The sequence below is a fragment of the Ursus arctos genome, unplaced genomic scaffold, assembly GCF_023065955.2.
Source record: "Ursus arctos isolate Adak ecotype North America unplaced genomic scaffold, UrsArc2.0 scaffold_6, whole genome shotgun sequence".
NCBI lineage: Eukaryota > Metazoa > Chordata > Mammalia > Carnivora > Ursidae > Ursus > Ursus arctos.
In genome coordinates this window covers 6896463-6919401 of record NW_026623078.1, presented here as the reverse complement: position 1 = coordinate 6919401, position 22939 = coordinate 6896463, and the positions used below count along the sequence as shown (strand labels likewise).

The 22939-nt window shown below is 36.2% G+C and overlaps 2 protein-coding genes across 2 annotated transcripts; one reads left to right on the top strand and one right to left on the bottom strand.

The window, feature by feature from the left end:
- The first annotated feature begins 343 nt into the window (after positions 1–343).
- Positions 344–1303, top strand: LOC125281046 (olfactory receptor 4K2-like). The gene has a single exon (XM_048212467.2). It carries the CDS (start codon positions 344–346, stop codon positions 1301–1303), a length of 960 nt encoding a protein of 319 aa, XP_048068424.1.
- A 10612-nt stretch (positions 1304–11915) lies between these two features.
- LOC113249633 (olfactory receptor 4K3) lies at positions 11916–12863 on the bottom strand. Its single transcript, XM_026491093.3, has one exon. The coding sequence runs from the start codon at positions 12861–12863 to the stop codon at positions 11916–11918; it is 948 nt and encodes a 315-aa protein (XP_026346878.3).
- Positions 12864–22939: the final 10076 nt, after the last annotated feature.

Below are 22939 nucleotides of genomic sequence, written 5' to 3'. Positions count from 1 at the left end.
ACTTAGGGTAAACTTACTCTATAAATATGGATTATGTAACTCCTTAGTATTCAGAATGGGAATATTATTGTGTGGGTATATGATAAGTATAGCCCAAAATGTACCGATGTTGGCCAAAACCAAGAAGATGTCCATTCGAAGTGCTATCTGATGGCAATTGTTAAGTTTGTTCCAAAAGGAAAAATCTTTACTGAGATAGTTATTAGTAGGCTTTGAGGTAATCAATGTTCTGGTGAATTACTAATTGATATAATAACTCCTTCATATGTAATCGTAAAAGTGTCACATTTTCTAACTATGTCATTTTGTCTTATTTTGTCATGACAGAGCAGTCTGCAGATCAATGAAGGGGTTCAACCATTCTAGAGTGTCTGAATTTGTATTACTTGGACTTTCTGATTCTCCTGAGCTCCAGACTTTCTTCTTTGTGATGTTTTCTGTTCTCTATTTGATAACTATGTTGGGCAATGACCTGATGTTGCTCACAGTTCTATCCACCCCACACCTCCACTCCCCCAAGTATTTCCTACTCAGCAACCTGTCTCTCATTGACGTGTGCCTGTCCTCCTTTGCCACTCCAAAGATGATCATGGACTTCTTTGCTGAGCGTAAGACCATCTCCTTTGAGGGCTGCATTTCTCAGATCTTCTTTTTGCACCTCTTTACTGGGACTGAGATTGTGCTGCTGATCTCCATGTCTTTTGACAGGTACATTGCCATTCGCAAACCTCTCCATTATTCAACAATTATGAGCCAAAGAGTATGTGCTGGGCTTGTGGTAACCTCTTGGACAGTGGGCTTCCTGCATACAATGAGCCAGTTAGCTTTTACCCTCTATTTACCCTTCTGTGGTCCCAATGTTGTAGACAGTTTCTTCTGTGACCTTCCTTTGGTCATCCAGCTGGCTTGTATAGATATGTATGTTCTTGGAATCTTCATGATCTCAACCAGTGGTGTGATTGCTCTTATAAGTTTTCTGCTTTTGCTCACCTCCTATGTCATTGTGCTTGTCACAATCAGGGACCACTCCTCTACAGGAACATCTAAGGCTTTGTCTACCTGCACTGCACATTTCATGGTTGTGTTAATGTTCTTTGGGCCCTGCATCTTTATCTATGTGTGGCCTTTCACCAACTTCCTGGTAGACAAAGTTCTGTCTGTTTTCTATACCATCTTCACCCCCTTTCTGAATCCACTTATCTATACCTTGAGAAATCAGGAAGTGAAGACAGCTGTGAAGAAGAAACTAAGTAATCAAAACTTAAACCTTGGGAAAACTACTCCAAGATACCCAGTGCAATGAATCTCCTGTCTGAGATTTACATCATCAGTTTTCTCCTTATAGCAAAAGATAATTAAACTTAGATCTTCATTTCAAGTTCTTTAGTCTAAATTCACAAAAATAAGAAGCCAGGGTTGAGAGATGTGAAATATCTTGCCTAGAAGTTAGTGAGATGTTTGCAAGCCTTTTGAGATTATAGATACATTTGAAAATCTGTTGAAATTATACGTTATTTTCATAGAAAAATGCAGATATCATCAAAACATAAATTCAGGGTTTCATATATCCCTGAGTCCTATCAACATTCCTCAGTCAACTTAGAGAAGCCTGAGAAAAATTACTATTCTCTTGTCTTCTAACCCAGAACATTCCCACTCAGTGGCAGCCTTGTGGCACTCTGATGGTGTCCATTTGCAGAACTCTGATTAAGAGTATTGGGCATAACAAGGTTTTTTTCATACATTGGGGATATTTTTGTGCGGAAATTCATATCATGAAGAGTTTCTTCTGAATAAAGCTGAACAATCCTGATTTATTACAACTAACTCCTTGAGTTCTGAGTCAGCTTTGAACAAAACAGAATAGTTTGGAGGATGTGACATTTAACAATATTTTTTTTAAGAAGTGTACAGATCACTACCACACTTGATATTTAATATAGCAAATAACTGATTAAATGGCCATTTGTGAAGTTTAAAATGTAGAAAGTGAACGGCTGAAGTCTGATTAACTTTTAAAACCTGACTGAATATTAGAGATATGATGAATTCATTTAATATCAAGACTAAATGTTTGGAAAATTAACTAATTCATTCATGACAAGTCTGTCCTTTCCAAAATATTATTAGTCTTAGTATGAGTTTTGTTTCTCATTTTCAATATAATGTAGCCTATAAGAAGAAAAGATGAAACTAATTTTAAAAACATATAGCACGATTCTCCCTATTCTGGTTTATTATGTGTTAAAGATATTTTTTATTACAAGATAGTCTTTGGAAATCAGCTGACCAAATCACTTCCCTAACAGCTGATGAAGAACCCAAGATGCAGAGAATTCATAGAGCTGGTCAAGACTGAATCACTGTAAGGGGCACAGATCATTTCTCTGAATATACGTAGAACTCAGAATTAAGTTTTGGGTCTGTCATTTCATAGTTGGGCTATCCTAGGATATTCACTTTATATCTCTAGCCTTTTTAATTTCTATTGTGAAGATAATAGATTGTTTGTTGTGACGATTTTATGGGAAGTGGACAGAATAGACTCTAAAAATGTCATTTTCTTTACCTTTCCCACCTGCACAAACTCTGACTGAAAATGCATCTTATTTGTAAGTAGTATGCTTTTAACGAATAACTGCATTCAGGTGAAACCAGAAGCTTATAAAATTTGATATTCTAGTTTTAGGATGTCTCTTTGTGGCTTCTTAAGACATATGGCAGAAAAACAAAAGAACACTTTCTATTTTTCCATTGCTGACACGGAGGGTAGTTGGAAAAAATTAGATTAGATTGCCAGATACTTTGATTTTTATGAATAACAGTATACTGATAGGCTGTATCTCTTTGAACTGACTAAAGTATATGAAAATAGTTTAGGAAGCAATCTGTTATGATAGATTTAGACAGTTTGGCATTAATGGTATTAATAGTTTCTGACATTTATTCTGTATCTCTAAGGTTTCAGCATGCTTCAACAAATCTCCAAACCAAATATTTAATATCCGAAGTTAAATAATGTGGCAGAAGTTTATGAAGAAATGTAGAGTTGGAGTTAGGTATAAAACCATATTCTATTTTAAAATACTAGTTCATTTTTAGCCAAATCATAAACTCTTCCTTCTTGCCTCAAAGTCAATCAGACAAATGAGAAAAAGTTAAGGTAAAAATGTCCTTTTGTCTCAATTCCATTCTTCAGTAAAAATTATCATCTTTGTTTTAGTTTTTTAAATTTAATTTAATTTTAGATTTTATTTAAATTCAAGTTAATTAACATATAGTGAATTATCAGTTTCAGGGGTAGAATTTAGTGATTCACAGTTGCATATAATACCCAGTGCTCATTACATCACGTGCCCTCCTTAATGCTCATTACTCAATTACCTCATTACCCCACCACCTCCACTCCGGCAACCCTCAGTTTGTTTCTTATAGTTAAGAGTCGCTTATGGTTTGTCTCTCTCTCTCTGTTTTTATCTTATTTTTCCTTCCCTTCTCCTGTGTTCATCAGTTTTGTTTCCGAAATTCCACATGAGTGAAATCATATGGTATTTGTCTTTCTCTGCCTTATTTCACTTAGCATAATATACTCTAGTTCCATCCACCTTGTTGCAAATGGCAAGATTTCATTTTTTGATGGCTGAATAGTATTCCATTGTGTGTGTGTATATATATATATATATATATATATATATATATATACACCACATCTTCTTTATCCATTCATCTGTTAATGGACATCTGGGCTCTTTCCAAATTCTGGCTATTGGGAACACTGCTGCCATAATGATTGGGATACATAAGCCCTTCTGAATCACTATGTTTGTATCCTTTGTATAAATACCTAGTAGTGCAATTGCTGGGTCATAGGGTAGTTCTATTTTTAGCTTTTTGAGGAATCTCCACGTCTTTGTTTTTAAATATAAACCCTGCTTCTGAAAAGTCTTTAGTTCAATAACTGCTCATTGAGAACCTACTCTGTTTAAGGATTTTTTCTGGGTGCTTGTGATACATTAATGTACAAGATCTGTTTCTCGGTTTTTAAGAAACATATATCTAATATTAGATGGGACCAGTCTGTTATAGGTGAAATTCCAGTCTCACCACTTTCTTGCTGTACAACTTTGAGCATGTATTCTTAATGTTTCTGAGACTCTGTTTTTTCACCTATAAAATGTAGACTAGGAATATCGTAAAAAACTAAACAAAAAGACATGTAACATAATTAACAGTGCTTGGCACTCATTTAAGGTTTAATGAATGCTAACTAATAATATCATTGTTATTGTTGCCATTGTGTTAGACATGCATAAATGACAGGGTAAATGGAATAGAAATAGATATGCTTACTTGAACTTCAAGAACATGGTTGTAAGACTGTAATAGGATGTGTCAATTTACCTAATATTAACTAATGTTAAAATATTGGATTTGTGCCAATTATTAATCTTTGGTGCATTGATGTAGTTAATGTCCTTTATAGGTCTGTGTTTTTCAAAGGAAGTATTATATTTTATGGACTCTGAGAAACAAACTGAGGGCTTCAGAGGGGAGAGGGGTGGGGGAATGGGATAGGCTGGTGATGGGTAGTAAGGAGGGCATATATTGCATGGTGCACTGGGTGTTATACGCAACTAATGAATCATTGAACTTTACATCAGAAACCAGGGATGTACTGTATGGTGTCTAACATAATAAAAAAATATGATTATAATAAAAAAAAGAAATTTCTTAATCATTTTAAGTTGAAATATATACCAAGATGGCATGAAAGGGGAAAATAATTAATAAATGTTCTACAGGTCAGTGTCTTGTTTTATCACAATGTTTTTAAGTAAAATTTATATGATTAAAAAGTGATAAAATATTGTTCACATATTTCGTCTCCCTTTATCTTTTACCAATTCAAAAGATAGTAGTGAAATGTTTAAAATTCTTATATAACTAGATTTATCATAAATATTAACTGAGAAATGAATGGTGACAATTACCTATTCACTTTATATTTAGCACATTAATAAAGTTACAACTACAGGCAGAAAGATTTTGTCCACATTTATGAAAATATAAGGGAATAGTTTATTTGGAGACATGGTAGAAGTATTGTTTAAGAAACTATAAAATTGGAACCATGAAGCATCAAGTCAGACTGGCTAGAATAAATCTGAAGCTGTAGGATAAATACCTAATTTCCACCAGGGCATTTACATGGTAAAGCCAATTCCTGGGGAATCGATTAAACCCCAAACGGTCCACATAGCACATTTTGATAACTATATTTCAATGTAATTGGTTATTCTTACAGTGCTATGTATTTTAGTTTATGCATTTGGAGTATTATTCTAATGAGGAGGCTTTGAGCTTGACTGAAGCTCAGAGGGGTCTGCGGTACACACAAGACTAAAAACTCTTGGAGTGGGGACTGTATCACCAGTGAAGCCTGGTTGTCTGATTGGAACCCAAGCTCTATACCACTTACTAGGTTTCTGGTTTGGGGCAAGTTTGTCAACTTCTATCCCAGTTTTCTCATCATTCTTTTAGCAGAGTTTGCAAGTCAACAGCCTGCATTCCCAATATATAGCAGAGTTTGCAAGTCAACAGCCTGCATTCCCAACATGTTTTTGTCTTTTCTCAAAGGTTTATAAAGAAATCAAACTAATTTAATAAATTTAGATAATGGGAGATTTCATAAGAAAATAGAGCTTGATAGATTTTCTTTAAAAATGAAAGAAAAACAAACCTGCCAACATTAGGCCAGAATCCTAAACTGTAAATGAGTTTTTAGATTGGGCTAACACCAGAGATCTTATCTGTTTTGTCTTGCACTAGGTAATATGCACTTTTTATAGCCTTCTCAGGTGATCTGACAAAAGCCTTGTCTTACTTATTTTTTCTACGGTGGATCACAGGGTACTAAACATATAGTTTGCACTTGAAGACTACATTGGAGCTACAGAAGAAAAGTTATCCTGGTCTTCTTATCTCTTTACAACTTTCCTGTATAATCCTGAATTTGCATATTTAACCAGAACACTGAATCTTAGGTTATAAGGTGAGATGACTTGGAACTGTTAGCCCAGCAATTTCTGGAACTAGGGTTCCCTTTTACCTCTTCTCTTCTTTTCCCATCACCTTGCACCTTAAAGCTATGCCCCAGAATCTCTTCTCCTCTCATACCCTGAAATAATCTTACTGGCTTATTGATGTCAGTTCTGAATGGCATTTTGGTGTGTTTTCATTGGGGGGATGACATGCAAGTTGGTGGAAACCTTTACATTAGGTGACAGAGAATACCTGGAGGGGAGCAGGAAGGATTATAGAAGAGACTTGGACATCCCCAGTGAGGCATATACAGCTCAGCACTTGTCTCTCCAAGGGTGAAATATTCTGATTTAATGCTGATTTTAACATTGCTCATTTTATTATTGATGAAGATGATGTATGTATTTACTCTCAGATATTTATTACTAAAAGCTTAAAATGTGACAGGCTTCATTCTATGTATCACAGAAAAAAAATACTAATGTGGCTAGGGAATATACAATAACAAATTCTTACAATGTATAGTAGGACATGAATCATCTGACTCTTGCTTACCTCCTTATTTTACATTCCTTTCCCCCTTAAACATTAATTTTACTCTTTCTCCCATGTGCTACACTCCATTTTTTTGAGGGCTTTAGACATGCTATTTTATCTGCTTAATTGTTACAACAACACTGCAAAGTGTGTGTCAGGGGGTAAAAGTATAGTTTTTGTACGCAATTAAAGTTAAGCTGTAATCAGTCCAAAACAGACAGTTATAACAAGAAGTTTTTTTGCAAGCCTCACAGTAACCACAAAGAATAAAATCTGTAGCAATACAAGAAAAGATAAAGAGAAAAGAATCAAAACATACTGTTACAAAGAACCAACACATCGAAAGTAAAGATGAGAAGAGGAACAAAAGGAACTACAAAACAGAAAACAACAAAACAGCTATAGTAAGTCCTTATCTAAAAATAATTACTTTAAATGTAAATAGATTAAACTCACCAAACAAAAGACATAGGGTCACTGAAGGGATAAAAAGCAAGATCCAACTATATGTTGTCTATAAGGTATCTGCTTTAGATTTAAGGACACACACAGGCTCAAAGTGAAGGGATGGAAAAATATATTTCATTCAAATGAGAACCAAAAGAGAGGCGGAGTATACTTATATTGAAAAAAAAAATAGATTTTAAGTCAAAAACTGTCACAAGAGCAAAGGTCATTATGTAATGCTAACGGGTCAATTCAACAGGAAGATGTAACAATTAGAAATATATATGCACATGAGAACACCTAAATATATAAAGCTAACATTGACATATCTGAAGGGAGAAATAGCAACACAATAAAGTAGGCTTCAACACCCCAAATGATAATGGACAGATGATCCAGACTAAATATCAGTAAGGAAACAGCAGGTGTGAACAACACTACAGACCAAATGGACCTAACAGACATATCCAGAACATTTCACCCAAGAGGACCAGAATATACATTCTTCTCATGTACACATGAAACACTCTCCAGAAAAGATCACATGCTAGGTCACAAAACAAGTCATTACAAATTTAAGAAGACTGAAATCATCCCAAGCATCTTTTCCAACCATACTGGAATGAAACTAGAAATCAATACCAAAGGGAAATGGAAAAATTCACAAATATGTGTAAATTAGCATACTTTCAAACAACCATTGTATATAAAAAAAACAACAACAACAACAGATGTTAGACCGTATCTCAAGAAAAATGAAAATGAAAACACAACACACCAAAATTTATGGGACCCACACCTTCCTGGGTATCCAGGATTATTTAAAGGATATAAAACCAGAGTCCCTTTTCCTATAGATTCTGACCTTCTCAATTTCCCTTGACTTTTAGGAAGTTTCATACTTGAACTACTACAGGATAAAATGAATCGACAATTAAAAGTCCTACACATGATAATAGTGCTTGAAAGGACCTCATAGAAGATCTAATCAGATCAGAGGTTTGTACAAGGTCCCATAATTAATGGCAGAATTCCAGAGTCAGAATTTGATACGGGCAACTACTTATCTCTGAAATTCTCTCTACCTCAACATTTCTGTGATTACTATGATACAAAGAATGGTGGAACAGTACCAAAGAAAACACAAAAGGACAGTTAGAAAACATAATTATTTTAAAAATTGTACCAAATCACTGCTTCTGACTGTGCTCTGAGTCAAATGCTATGGCAGATACTAAAAACAGATTTACAAGCAAATGAATAACAACAACAAAAACAAGCAAGGGCAAAGTTTCTGTTCTTAAAATGCTTATAAATTACAAGAAGAAAAGACACAGACTTAAGAAATGGTTAAGCAACAATCTAAAGCAATGTATAAAATCAATAATGCAGGAAATATTAGCTGTGAGAAGAGAGAGAAGTTAATAAAAGAGAGAGAGAAGTTAATAAAAGAATTGAAAAAGCCTCCCCTGAAGAGGTGGGGCTTAGGTTAAACCTTGAAGGTGGGTGTTATAAAATCATACTATGTCTTGGTTCTAAAATCACTGCAGTTTTTTGAAATGCAAACTGTAACATCTTCTAAGTAAAGTAGGTTTTCTGGTACAAAGGGACGGGGGAGCACAAACTGTTAACTGACCAGAAAAAATGGCACATGAAACAAATCACTTTTTTTCAAGTTTTTGATAATAAAGTGTCACAAATCCCCAGTTATATCATCAACATCATCAAATGAAAGGCCACATTCCTGATTATCCTTGCTCCTAGAATGAGCCGGGAACAGTAGGTCTTTGAGCAGAAACAATGGGTCTTTCTTTCTTTCTTTCTTTCTTTCTTTCTTTCTTTCTTTCTTTCTTTCTTTCTTTCTTTCTTTCTTTCTTCTTCTTCTTCTTCTTCTTCTTCTTCTTCTTCTTCTTCTTCTTCTTCTTTTCTTTCTTTCTTTCTTTCTTTCTTTCTTTCTTTCTTTCTTTCTTTTTCTTTCTCTTTCTCTCTTTGCTGGGAGAGAAATACATCTAAAGGGATTTTGGTACTGGGAACTCTGGGGCTGATGGCTTGCTGCTGTAGCTCATCCAGTCTCAAACAAATCTCAATTTTATTGTGTATGTGTACATTTAATTTTTGAACAATGTTAAGTATTCTGATATCCCTATATACATTTATTCCTGGTTGCATTTATTAGACTATAATTAGAGATCAACTTGTAAAACAAGCTCAACAGAGGTAAATGGAGAACATGGAATCTAATTACTTAAAGAATAAAAAAGAGAAGAAAAAATTTGCTCTACTGAACCACACTACACACAATTTCAATTAGGCTAATGACTCTCTGAGGTGAAGAGATGGCATCATAAAATCAGGTTATTTCCTGAAATTGTTTGCTAGGTTTGTCTTTCACAGAGTTGGGACTCAGTGTTATATGACAGGTAAAAAGGGATGCTCAGATAATTTATTGTCAGCAGAGAATACGAGGCAAGGAGGGAGAGGCCCCTGTAGGTGGAGGGCTTAGAATGGAGAATGGGAGTCCGTTATGCAAATTTTCCTAGGTTGATGCTTATGCCAACCATCTAGATTTTGTCTTTGGGGTTAACTTCCCATGTTGTTCTCCTAATACTTGGAATCTTATTTTCAAGCACACGTAAATTTCCAGATAATGAAACTCATGACATTTATATGGCTATAATCCTAGCAGTGTGTATGTTAAGATGCTAAACTGGAACACAAAATCTGCAGTCTGACAAAAGATTTGCAGCATTCCTTACCCTGATGAGCCAATCGTATGCTGTTGATCAGAACGAAATATGAAAGACTCAACTTGGAACCTTGATCTCATCACCAGAGTTGAGAAGGTGGGAGAACAGATTTGTAATATTCAGAGAGTCATAAATAAACCAAAGGTATTTAAATTATTATTTTAAGATTTTATTTATTTGACAGACAGAGAGACAGCCAGCAAGAGCGGGAACACAAGCAGGGGGAGTGGGAGACAAAGAAGCAGGCTTCCAGCAGAGGAGCCTAATGCAGAGCTCAATCCCAGAACACCCGGATCATGCCCTGAGCCGAAGGCAGACACTTAACAACTGAGCCACCCAGGCACCCCATAAATTATTATTATTTTTTACTAATGTTAATTCATTGGTGGATCTCTCAAGTGACCGTTAAATATATTCCTAAACCGAACTGGTTGTACTTCATCACAAGAAACACACTTCAGAGTATCCTGTTTTGACTTTACTAAATTCAATAGCCTTTCAAACAATTTTAAACAAGTGACAGTTGCAATCTATAGTTGTATAGATTCAGCACACGGACTATTGAGTCAATATAGTAAGATATTTTTTCACTTATTTATGATTTTAAGTATTTGTCTATCTTGCTATACAGCCATCCCCCCATCCATCTCCTTTTCCATTTATCTGCTCATCCATTCCCCTAATGATTGGTTTATCTTTCTTTCAACTCTTTACAATGTATTTATCCCATCAGTCATCTCTATATATTCATCTGTCTTTATCTAAACCCAAGCTAGTACAATATTACAATGTTATGCTAACTTTGACAAAGGCAGGCAGTTAGAAAATTATTTGTGGTTACAGTTCATCCACTTACATGCATTAAACATTTCTTCTATGTGTAGCTCTCAGAATGACAATGACCAAATGCTCTTGAAGATAACCTAGCCCTTGTTCAGTTGAGAGAGACAGAGAGAGAGAGAGAGGGCAAGAAAGAGGGAGACAGAGAGAGAGAGAGAAGACAGGCACATTCTAGGATAGACTGTCATTATATAGATACATGACCTTTGGAAAGTTACTCTATTCCCCGATTCTCACTTTCATGATCTGTAAAATCAATAGATACTGCTAGATGATTTTTATCTTCTAAAAACTCCCGTTATTATCTATATCAAATATGTCGAAAGACCACTATTTCATAGGTCCTTTAAGTCAAATACTGTGTTTAATCAGGGGGAAAATGGCTCAGACCCTTTAGGACATAACTATTTATCTTTTCATTACAGAAACAATATAACAAACAGTATAGCACCAAAATAACTTGTTACTGCTTAGAAAATAAACATGTATCTCTATTTGTAGGTGGATGACCTAGATCCTGCCTCTAGCATGACTCTGAAAAAGCTGTGTCCTTGGGTCTTAGTGTCATCTTTTAGAATGGGAGAGTGGATAGAATTTACTGTATACCACATATTAATCTTTTATATATATATAAAAGATTATATATATATATATATATATATATATATAATGACTATAAGAATTTTCTGGAGTTAACTGTACTACTTTAAAATTGGAAAATCCACTCTAGGGAACTTAGGGACAGAATATAAATAAGATACATTCTTATTCTCATCAAAGATGGGTTACAAAAACATTAAATACCGAATATTTTTACTTACCAAGAACCTTCCACTTTTTCCTGACTTTTAAATTAAAATAATCCATTCATCAGCACCTTTGTCACCAATAAAAATTTTCATTGTAACTTCAGTGTACAGGGGTACTATACTAGGTGTCGGTGTTTTCACACTTGCCTCTTTTCTTAGAGGCTATTACAAGAGACTAGGAGAGAATCTACTCTTAAAACATGCATATGTCTCAGGGGAAGGAATACTCAAATATATGTTTATATCTGACAGAAGTTGAATATTCCAAAAAGTGGGTCTCCGTGCAGTAAAATGTTGAGTATAGGTTTGATGGTGCCCTGTAGTTAAGTTATATTGTATGAGGAACAATTAACATGACCAGAACTCAGTGACTGCGGAGACTGATTACATAAATAGTTCTGCCATGAACTACCAGTTTCTTGCAGTAGCATCACTTTGCTGACGAATGAGGAGGATAAATGCGAAACAAGTATTTCATTTTTGTATGAGGAAATCAAGGGGTATGATCAGTCTTCCTAGACTTAAAGATGCGGCTACTAAGTTTTCTCATGGAATCCTTGACATCTTTATTTCTAAGGGTATAGATCACTGGATTCAAGAGGGGGGTGAAAATGGTATAAAATACTGAGAGCACTTTGTCTATTGGGAAGTTTGCGAAAGGCCATACATAGATGAAAATGCATGGGCCAAAGAAAAGAGTCACAACGGTGAAGTGGGCACTGCAAGTGGAGAGCGCTTTGGAGGACCCACCAGAGGAATGTTGCCGAACAGTGACCAGGATGATCGTGTAGGAAATCACCAAGAGGATGAAACACACCAGGGCAATCATGCCACTGGTTGAGATCATGAACACTCCCAGAATGTATGTGTCAACACAGGCGAGTTTGATCACCAAGGGGAGGTCACAGAAGAAGCTGTCCACTTCATTGGGTCCACAGAAGGGCAGATTCACAGTAAATGCTAACTGACTCAGAGCATGAAAGATGCCAACAATCCAGGAAAGCGTGACAAGCCCAACACACATTCTTCGGTTCATAATGGTTAAGTAACGTAGAGGTTTACATATAGCCACGTACCTATCAAAAGACATAGATATCAGCAGTACAATCTCAGCACCCCCTAACAGATGCAGGAAAAATATCTGAGTGATGCAGCCTTCAAAAGAGATGGCTTTGCACTCACTGAGGAAATCTGCAATCATTTTGGGGGTGGCGAATGAAGCCAGAGACATGTCAATGAAGGAGAGATTGCCCAGCAAAAAGTACATGGGGGAGCGAAGGCGTGGCTCTGACATGATGGTGAGCACAATAAGGAGGTTGCCCAGTACAGTGGATGCATAGACTATGGAGAAAAACAGGAAATAGAAGATCTGGAGTTCCCAAGAACTGGAGAGACCCCGTAGTATGAATTCAGTTACGACTGACTGATTATTCCAGGCCATTCAGTTTCATTTCTGGAAGGACTCTGACATTTCCAGATGGGAGGAGAACTAGGAAAAAATACAGTGATCAAATTCAAAGTGAGATTTTTTGCATGAAATAATTTAGTGGTAGCCTACTACCAGATAGTTCCGTTTTATCACTGCCCTGCTCACAGTGGTCAAATATTTCCCCATGTCTTTCCAGATATATTAATTGATTCAATTCAAGATGAATTCTTATGACTTAGAAATTTGCTTACAGGGGGTGTCTGGGTGGCGCAGTCGTTAAGCGTCTGCCTTCGGCTCAGGGCGTGATCCCAGGGTTCTGGGATCGAGCCCCACATCAGGCTTCTCTGCTAGAAGCCTGCTTCTTACTCTCCCACTCCCCCTGCTTGTGTTCCCTCTCTCGCTGGCTGTCTCTGTCAAATAAATAAATAAAATCTTTTTTAAAAAAAGAGAGAGAAATTTGCTTACAAGATGCAAATCTTCATAGAAAGAAAGAAAAATTCAGCTATTTTAAGATTTACTCCTCAGTTTATAAAATATCTAAAAAAAATTTCACAGCTAACTTCCAACAAGTTTTGAAGGGAAAGGGAATGGTAACCTTTTTCAAAACATCATGATGACTGAAGGACTGGAGTGAACAACGTTCGAGAATCATGATAGTGGGAACACAAAAGTGGAAAGGAATGTGGGCACTGTCTCCTTACAGTGGTTAGGATAAAGGAATAGAAATAAGGGGAGGGGAAATGGCTATAGAGAAACATAATATATTCCAATTTTCTAATGGAGATTGTCTAGAATAAAAATGAAATAGCCTCTCATTTTCAGTTTATTTCAGTTATGCAGACATGAATAACCCTTGTTCCATACCACCAAGGCCAAACATTTTTCAAAGGTTGGTGAACATTATGTAGCTAGAGCCTGAAGGTTTCATACATTTCCAAGTATATTTTACATAGAAAGACCATTAAGTAACATGCTGCCTGAATTTACATATTTTTTTAACTGCTAGATTTTATAGACTTTCACCAAAGCAGTTTGAAGCAGAAAACTCTTCCTGTTTCAGGAGTTCACTTGGAACAAATAGGAGACAGGTTTATATAGAGACAGAAGATGGTAGTGGTGAATCTAGGAGAAGTTAGATAATACTATATGCCTTAAAAAATTAAAACGAGACTTCTTAGGTAAACTAGTTCCCACTGAGATCTGAGACTTTACAAACTGCACTGAAAGCCAACTGAGAGGATGTGTACTTAAAATTCATGACAAACTCCTTTCATCTTGCCACTAAACTAGCTTTTTTTCTTTTTTCTTTCTCAAAACTCTGCCATAAGTATATTTTAAATGAACTGTTCTAAGACTAAACCAATTATTACATGCAATTACCTGTACTTGTTGGCTTTTTTCCCCTCCTGAAGTTTGGGTGCCCCTTCTTTAATTCCACATTGTTCTTCTGACTTTATCTATTCCAAAAACTTTTAGATTTGTTTCTTCGCCCACATACCTGATATTAAAATGGACGTTACAGCTCTCACTTAAATTGGCATAGCGGAAATAGCAGCAGCCTAAGATTCAGAAAATGTGAATTCAAATCTTGTCCTTGATATGTAAGATTGGATAATTTACTAAATCAACTGATGCCTTGATTCTTCATAAATAATGTAAGTGGGTTGATTTGGATGATTTTAAGATCCTTCCACACACATATTAATATTGCAATATTCAACTAATACCTGCAAGCAATGACAATTGCTCCAGAGTGACCTCACATCAATACTGTGCCTAATTTCTAAGTAAAGGAGGCTCACAATCCTTGGGACCATTGTATTTATAATGTCTGTATTGGTAAGAATCGATTCAGTAAATTACATGGCATGAAAAAGACCAGCTGCTGCTTGGGGAATAAACAGATGTTCAAGTTGCAGTGAGAGTTATTAAAACACTCAAGTTAGTTTGGTCAGAATTAAAGATGGATCACAAAATATTGTGATTGTTCTTAAGTGCTTTATGTACGCGGTATGGATACTGTGGGGCAGGGAAGCCATAAGGGATAATTTTTTTCTTGGACCACAGCAAAGATAAGTCAAGTAAGCTCTTTTAATTTGATTCGTGGAATTGCAAATGTTATCTCTCAGTTCCTCCACTAATTTTTAAGGATAAGGGCTGTGTTTACCTGTTTGGAGAAAAATCTATACTGCAAATAATAAAATCAATGAATGGTTGAGGGTTTAGATTTTATAATATTCACTGGAATCATTATGAAGTAGGGGAAGAAAAGAGAAATGAAAAGTGAGGAAACATCTGACATATAAGGATGTTAAGTGGTTATCAAGTCTTTAATATCTCTACATACTCAGAATAAAAACCAATAAAATTTAGATGACTATTAAATATTTCTATATTAACAAGAAATTTTGAAATATTTACATTGTGCTTAGCTTGTACTCATAAGGTAAAAGGAAATAATTCAGTGAAACTATATTATATGCAGCTGATGTAATATTAAGCACACTGGATGTCAGATTTGGAGGCCTGGGTTCACATCACAGGGCAAGATTTTACTACTTACCACATTATTTTGGGTTTAATTTCCTCATTTGTAATGAGAAATATAAAGCATACTCAGTTTCAGAAAAAATACTCAGCTTTTTGTAGTGAATTTTAAATGAGATAACACTAATTTAAAAAATATGCTAACCAAAACCACCCACACCTGTTAGAATGGCTATCATAAAAAAGATAGTGAGTGTTGCCCAGGATGCAGAGAAAAGGGAACTCTGGCACACCACACCACTGGTGGTGATATAATTGGTTCAGTCACTTGGAAGACAGTATGGAAGTTCCTCAAGAAATCAAAAATAGAACTATCATATATGATCCAGCAATCCCACTTTTGAGAAGATAACCAAAAGAAATGAAATCAGGATCTTTAAGAGATATCTGCACTCCTATGTTCAATGTAGCATTTTTCACAATAGCCAAGATATAGAAACAACCAAAGCATCAGTCAACAGATGAATGGATGAAGAAGATGTGGTAACATATACATATACATACAGAGGAATATTATTCACTCATGAGGAAGAGGAAATTCTGCCAGTTGCAGTAACATGGGTGCACCTTGACAGCATTATGCTAAGTGAAATAAGTCAGACAGAGAAAGAAAAATGCTACGTGGTATCACTTACATGTGAAATCTCAAGAAGTTGATCCTACAGACACAGAGTATAGAATGGTGGTTACCAGGGACTGGAGAGTGAGGAAGATGGGGAGACGCTGGTCAAACTTTCAGTTATAAGACAAACATGTTTTGTGGAGCTAATGCGGAGTGTGGTGATTATAGTTAACAATACTGTCTTACATACTAGAAGGTTGCTAAGAGAATACATTTTAAATGTTCTCACTACAAGAAGAAATGGTAATTATATGAAGTGATGGAGGGGTTAGGTAACTCTGTGGTGGTAATCATTTTACAATATATAAATGAATCAAGTCAACATGCTGTATACCTTAAAGTTATATAATATTATGTATCAATTATATCTCAGTAAAGCTGGAAAAAAATTTAAAAATAAAAAGGATATGAACCATGTAGATTTTAAAAATATCTTCTATTAAACCCTGGTGGCTAATAAATAAACTATAAATCAAAATTAGAGATTTTCTTAAAATTCATGATAATAAATATATGACATCTCTGAATCTATAAAGAATATTTAAAATAGTGATCAGAGGAAAATGTATAGCTTTAAACACATATCAAAAATAATGAATTAAATTCCAAACTCAAAATTTAGGAAAAGAATGTAGCACAAGCCAAAATAAAACAAAGCTGAAGAAATTAATGAAATAGCTAAGGGGAACAGAATTTAGTAATAAATCAAAATCTCAGTTCTTTAAAAAAATGTCTTTGAATATATCTGGGTTGTTAGTTTTTACTTAGGTTAGGGACTCTATCAGTCAGTGTTCCGTTTAGGAAGCAGAGCCACTATGCATTAAGAGATAAAGGATTTAATTGTAGAAATCAGACCTTGAACAACTGTGGAAGGACCTACAGAAGTGAAAATATGAAATGAGGAGTTGCAGAATCAGAGGCAACATCAATGAGTCAATCTAAGAAATCAAGCCCATCTAGCCAATGAAGTAGGGTCATAAAAGGGGTGTTGGTAAAGAAATTATGTGAGGCTGTAACTTCTGGGCGTAGGCAGCAAAGCATCTGGTCATGGCCTGTGGCTACTATAGATCCTCAAATCCAGCAGTCCAGAAAAGGAACTGGGATGCAGTGTCACAGAGCAAAACAAGCAGGAACCTGCTGGCATGTCTGCTGCATCTGCATGTTTTGTAACGTAACCATAATCATTAGAGCATAACGGCTACTGCTTTATGCTGACTCCGCTCACATCTCAAACAAACCTCCTTTTAGACAATACTAACCCAGAAACCTGCAGGGAAGGGAATTAAGGGAAATGCAGTTCTTACATAACCACGCTGACAACAGAAAAATGCAGTACACTTAGGCCACAGTCTACAGGAGAAACTCAAAACAGTTAAATTTACTAGGGAGCTTGCCTGGTGCTGGAACCTCCAGGACGGGTTATCTGGTGCTCAGCTGGAGTGACTGAAATGGCTGGGGACTTCCTCTTTCTACATGGTATCTAATTTCTAATAGTCTAGCCTGAGCTTATTTACACGCATGAGGGATGTAAAAGCTGCAGGGTTCAGCTCTGGAACTCAGGCAACAATCCTATAGCCACATTCCATTGTGCAAAGCAATTTACAAGGCCAACAAAGATTCAAGGGGTTAGGCAAAAAAACGTTTCTTATTTGAGGGAGATGTGAAATATTCTGGTTGTTTTCAATATGTCACTACCCACTGTCTGGACGCAATTATTTACATTCCTCCCACATAGAAAACATGCCTACTCAATTGCAAGACCCCCAAAGTCTCATGCAATTATGGCATGATCTTTTCTTCTGCATCCACTCCAGAAATACATGTGGCCCCATGGGTGCAGATCCTCTTAATATTTAGGATATCTCTGAACTGCTCTATTCTCCACATACTAGTCCCACATCAGGCTCCTCCGCTAGGAGCCTGCTTCTTCCTCTCCCACTCCCCCTGCTGTGTTCCCTCTCTCACTGGCTGTCTCTCTCTGTCAAATAAATAAATAAAATCTTAAAAAAAAAAGTTCCAACACAAGGGGCAATGGTGAATTTTTGGAGCTAAGGCAGGGATACCAAAAGCAGTTAATGAATAATACTACTCCCCCCCAATATATATATATATATATATAAAACATTTTATTTATTTATTTATTTTGACAGAGAGAGACAGCCAGCGAGAGAGGGAACACAAGCAGGGGGAGTGGGAGAGGAAGAAGCAGGCTCCTAGTGGAGGAGCCTGATGTGGGGCTCGATCCCTGAACACAGGATCATGCCCTGAGCCGAAGGCAGACGCTTAAGAACTGCGCCACCCAGGTGCCCCCCCCAAAATATATTTTATCAAGTTAAAAATTGTATACAAAAATTGTACCTGGCACAATTTAACCCCAATTATGAAAGGTTTGTGCCTTTTATTACCACTAATTAAAAATACAGTGATCAAAAAGAGGCTAACCAGGAATCCAGTACCAACCAATGGAGAACTATCGACGAAAAGTGGCATTTCTTGCTTCGCATTTCAATTATTTCACATTTCTCATCTTCCTTTTTTTGGGGGGGAGGGTCTACTCAGATTACTTGTACTCCAGCCAATTTAAGTAATTTGTGTATTTCTAGGAATTTATTCATTTCACCTATTTAATTTATTAGCATATAATTATTCAGAGTATTTATTATAATCTTTTTTATTTCTGTAAGGTCAGTAGTGGTAACCCTTGCTGAGCTTATGTTCATCATTTGACTCTTATCTCCTTTTCTCTGTCAGTCTAGGTGATGGGTTGTCAATTATGTCGCTCTTTTCAAAGAACCTGTTGGTTTCATTCATTTCGTCTATTATTTTACTATTTTCTAGTACATCGGTTTTTGCTCTAATCTTTGTTATTTAGTTCCTTTTCCTTGCATTAAGTTTTGTCTTTTTTTCCTGTGGCTTAAGGTGGAAGATTAGGTTATTGACTGGAGATCTTTATTCTTTTTTTAAATATATGTGTTTACAGCTGTAATTTCTCTGTAAACACTGCTGCTTTAGCTATATCCCATGTTTGGGTATGTTGTGTCTTCATTTTAATTCACCTCAAAGAATATTATAATTCTTTGATTACTTCTTTGAGTTGATTATTTAGAAGTATATTTAATTTCCACATATTTGTGAGTTTACCAAATTTCTTTTTTTATTTTTAATTGATTTCTTAACCTCATTCCATTAAGGTCAGAGAACACGTTTGTTACTATTTCACTCTATTTATGGATATTTGTTTTGTGGACTAGTATATGGTCTATTCTGGAGAATGAGCCATATGCTCTTGCAAATATATATACTGCTGTTTGGTGAACTATTCTACTGATATCTATTTGATCTAGTTGGTTTAGAGTATTGTTTGAGTCTTCTTTTCCTTGATATTCTGCCTAGTTGTTCTACCCATTATTGAAAGTGAGGTATTGAAGTCTCCAACTATGATCCAACTATTACTGTTGCGTTGTCTATATCCTCCCTCATTGTTGTCACTTTTTCCTTCATGCACGTTGGTGCTCTGTTATTAGGCTATATACTTTATGATTGTTATATCTTCCTGATGGATTGACCCTTTTATTATTATAAAATGTCTCTCGTTTTCTCTAGTAGATTTTTGTTTTAAAGTCTATTTTGACTGGGGCGCCTGGGTGGCTCAGTTGGTTAAGCATCTGCCTTTGGCTCAGGTCATGATCCCAGGTCTTTGGATCGAGTCCTGCATCGGGCTCCTTGTTCAGCGGGGAGCCTGTTTTTCCCTCTGCCTGCCTCTCCCCCTGTTTGTGCTCCCTCTCTGATAAATAAATGAATAAAATATTTTAAAAAAATCTATTTTGTCTGATGTTAGTATACTCACTCCAGCTTTTCTGTGGTTGTTGTTTGCATGTTACATTATTTTCCATTATTTGCTTGCAATCTCTATATTTCAATCTACAATGTGTCTCTTTTAAACAGAACATAGCTGTATCTTATTTTGCTTTTTATCCAGTTTGGCAATCTCTGTCTTTTGATTGGGTTATTTAATGCATTCACATTTAAAATTGGTATTAATATTATTGGATTTACATCTGCCATTTTACTTTTTATTTTCTCTGTGTCTCATGTTTTTTAAATTCTTCTACTTCTCCTTTACTATTTTCTTTTGCATTGAATATTTTTAATGTAAATGTCTTTAATGATTTAAAAAAATTTTTTTGAGGGAGAGAGAGAGAGAGAAAGAGGGAAGGAGAGAGAGGTGGGGGAGGGGAAAAAGAGAAGGAGAGAGACTCTTAGGCTCCATGCCCAGTGCAGAGCCTGACCCAGGGCTAGATCTCAGGACCCTGAGACCATGACCTGAGCCAAAATCAGGAGTCGGATGCCTAACTGACTGAGCCACTCAGGCACCCCTATTTTTCAATTATTTCCGTAGTGGTTGTTCCAGGTCTTACTGTGTATTTTAACTTATCAGCATCAGCTTCAGATTTATATTAACTTAATTACAGTGAGAACAGAAATAGTACTTCTATATAGTTCTATTCCCTTTTCTTCTTTTTTGTGATATTATTGTTACACATATTATACCTATAAATATTATACTATGTTACAATTATGGCCTTATATAATCTTTTTAATTTTTAACTTCTTAATTTTTTTTAACTTCACACCAAGGGAAGAATCTATTTTTTAAAAGTTTTTATTTAAATTCCAGTTAGTTAACATACAGTCTACTATTAGTTTCAGGCGTACAATATAGTGACTCAACACTTTCATAAACACCTGGTGCTCATCACAAGTGCCCTCCTTAATCCCCATCACCTATTTAACCCATCCCTCCACCCACTACCCCTCTGCCTAGTGAATAAAGAATTATTGGCTGCATATTTTTCCCATTCAGCACATTGAATATTTCCTTCCACTGCTTTCTGGCCTGCTATGCCTCTGGGGACAGATCTGCTGTGAACTTGACCTGTCTTCCCTTGTAGGTTAAGGACCTTTTTTCCCTTGCTGCTTTCAGAATTCTTTCCCAGTTTATTTCCTTGTGTATTTTGTGAATTTGACTATGATATGGCTTGGTGATGGCTGGCTTTTGTTGCATGTAATGGGAGTTCCCTATGCTTCTTGCATTTTGATGTCTGTGTCCTTCCCCAGGTTAGGGAAGTATCACCTATAATTTGTTTGAATAAACCTCTGCTCCTTTATCTCTCTCTTCATCTTCTGGTACTCTTATGATATCAATGTTATTATGATTTACTAAGTCACTGAGTTCTCTAAGTCTACCCTCGTGGTCCATTACCTTTCTTTCCCTTTTCTTTTCTGCTTCATTATTTTCCATAATTTTATCTCTACATCACTGATTTGCTCCTTTGCTTCACCCATCCTCGTTTTTAAGGTCTCCATTTATTTTGCATTTTGGTTATGGCATTTTTAATTTGGCCTGACTTGATTTTAGTTCTTTTATCTCTGTATCGAGGGATTCTCTAGTGCGTTCTATGCTTTTTTCAAGCCCAGGCAGTATCCTTATACTCAAGGTTTAAATTCGAGTTCAGACATCTCACTTATATCTGTGTTGATTAACTCCCTGGCTGTGAGTTCTACCTTGTGTTTGTTCTTTTGGGGTAAATTCTTCTATCTTGTCATTTTGTCCAGAAAAGAAGAAAGAGAAAAAAGAACAACAAAAACAAAACAAAACAAAAAAACCAAGAAAAAGCAAAAAACAAAAAAAGAACAAGAAAACAAAAACACAAAACAAGAAACAAACAAACAAAAATCCTAGGATCCTGGTGTGTTTTGGTTTGCTAGTTAAAAGAATTAAGATCCCTAAATAAATAAATAAATAAATAAATAAATAAATAAATAAATAAATATAGAAAAAAAACCCAAAAATATATCTATAAAAAGAAAATCTAAAAGAGTAATAAAAAATTAAAAAGGTATTGGGAAATATAAGAAAATAAATGAAAAAATAGTAAAAATAAAAGAAAGGGGTGCCTGTGTGGCTCAGTCAGTTAAGCCTCTGCCTCTTGATTTTGGCTCAGGTCATGATCTCAGAGTCCTGGATCTAGCCCACATCAGGCTCTGCACTCAGTGCAGTCTGCTTGTCCCTCTCCCCCCACTCTCAATCTTTCTCTCTCAAATAAAATCTTAAAAGAAAAGAAAGAATAAAAGTAAAAAGGAAGCTCAATCCTATTTCCCCTAGAGCTGAAGCTTTGTAGCACTCTATGATCAATAAATTTGGCGTGAGTGAATTGATTACGCTGGTCCTCTGGGAGAGGGGCCTGGGGCTGATTCTCAGGCTGACCTGTTTCAACGGAAATGCTCCTCCAGGGTGCAGGGGGGCGGGGCCTGGTGTAAGCTGCCCCCACTTCCACTAGGTGGTGCTGTTTTCCTCCTTGGAGGCTTTCAGTACTGATGGGCCAGATGAAAATGGCTGAGCCCAGCTCTCCAACCTTGGAGGTGAAAGTTCATGCCCCTACTCTTCAGTGAGCCCTCACAGAAAACCAATCAATCACCCTATTTGTTTTTCCTGGTTTCCCTATGAACCCCATATTTACCCTGGCCATGTCTGAGCCTTTTTATCTTAGGTGCATGACTGAGTTTCAAAATTCCAATTTTTAGGGACGTCTGCAGCATGGACCTGCAATGTTTCTCTGGAGGAGGGTCTTTCCAGGCTTGCCAGACGGTCCAAGGAAAGCAGCTGCAAAACTGTGCTGTGGTTCACAGTTTATACCAAAAAGCTGGCACCAAGACCCGCTGCCCTCAGCCAGCTTCCCAGCTCCTATGCCTGGGAACAGCACAGCACCTTGGTGTCACCTGTTCTTCTATGATCCAGGGGATCCTCAGACCACCCTGTCACTCCTGGGATTTTGCCCCACTTTGCCACCTGGACCACCTTTCATCGAGGCACGTCCTTCCCGGTAACCAACTAAACAGTTCAGATTTTGCGCTCCAC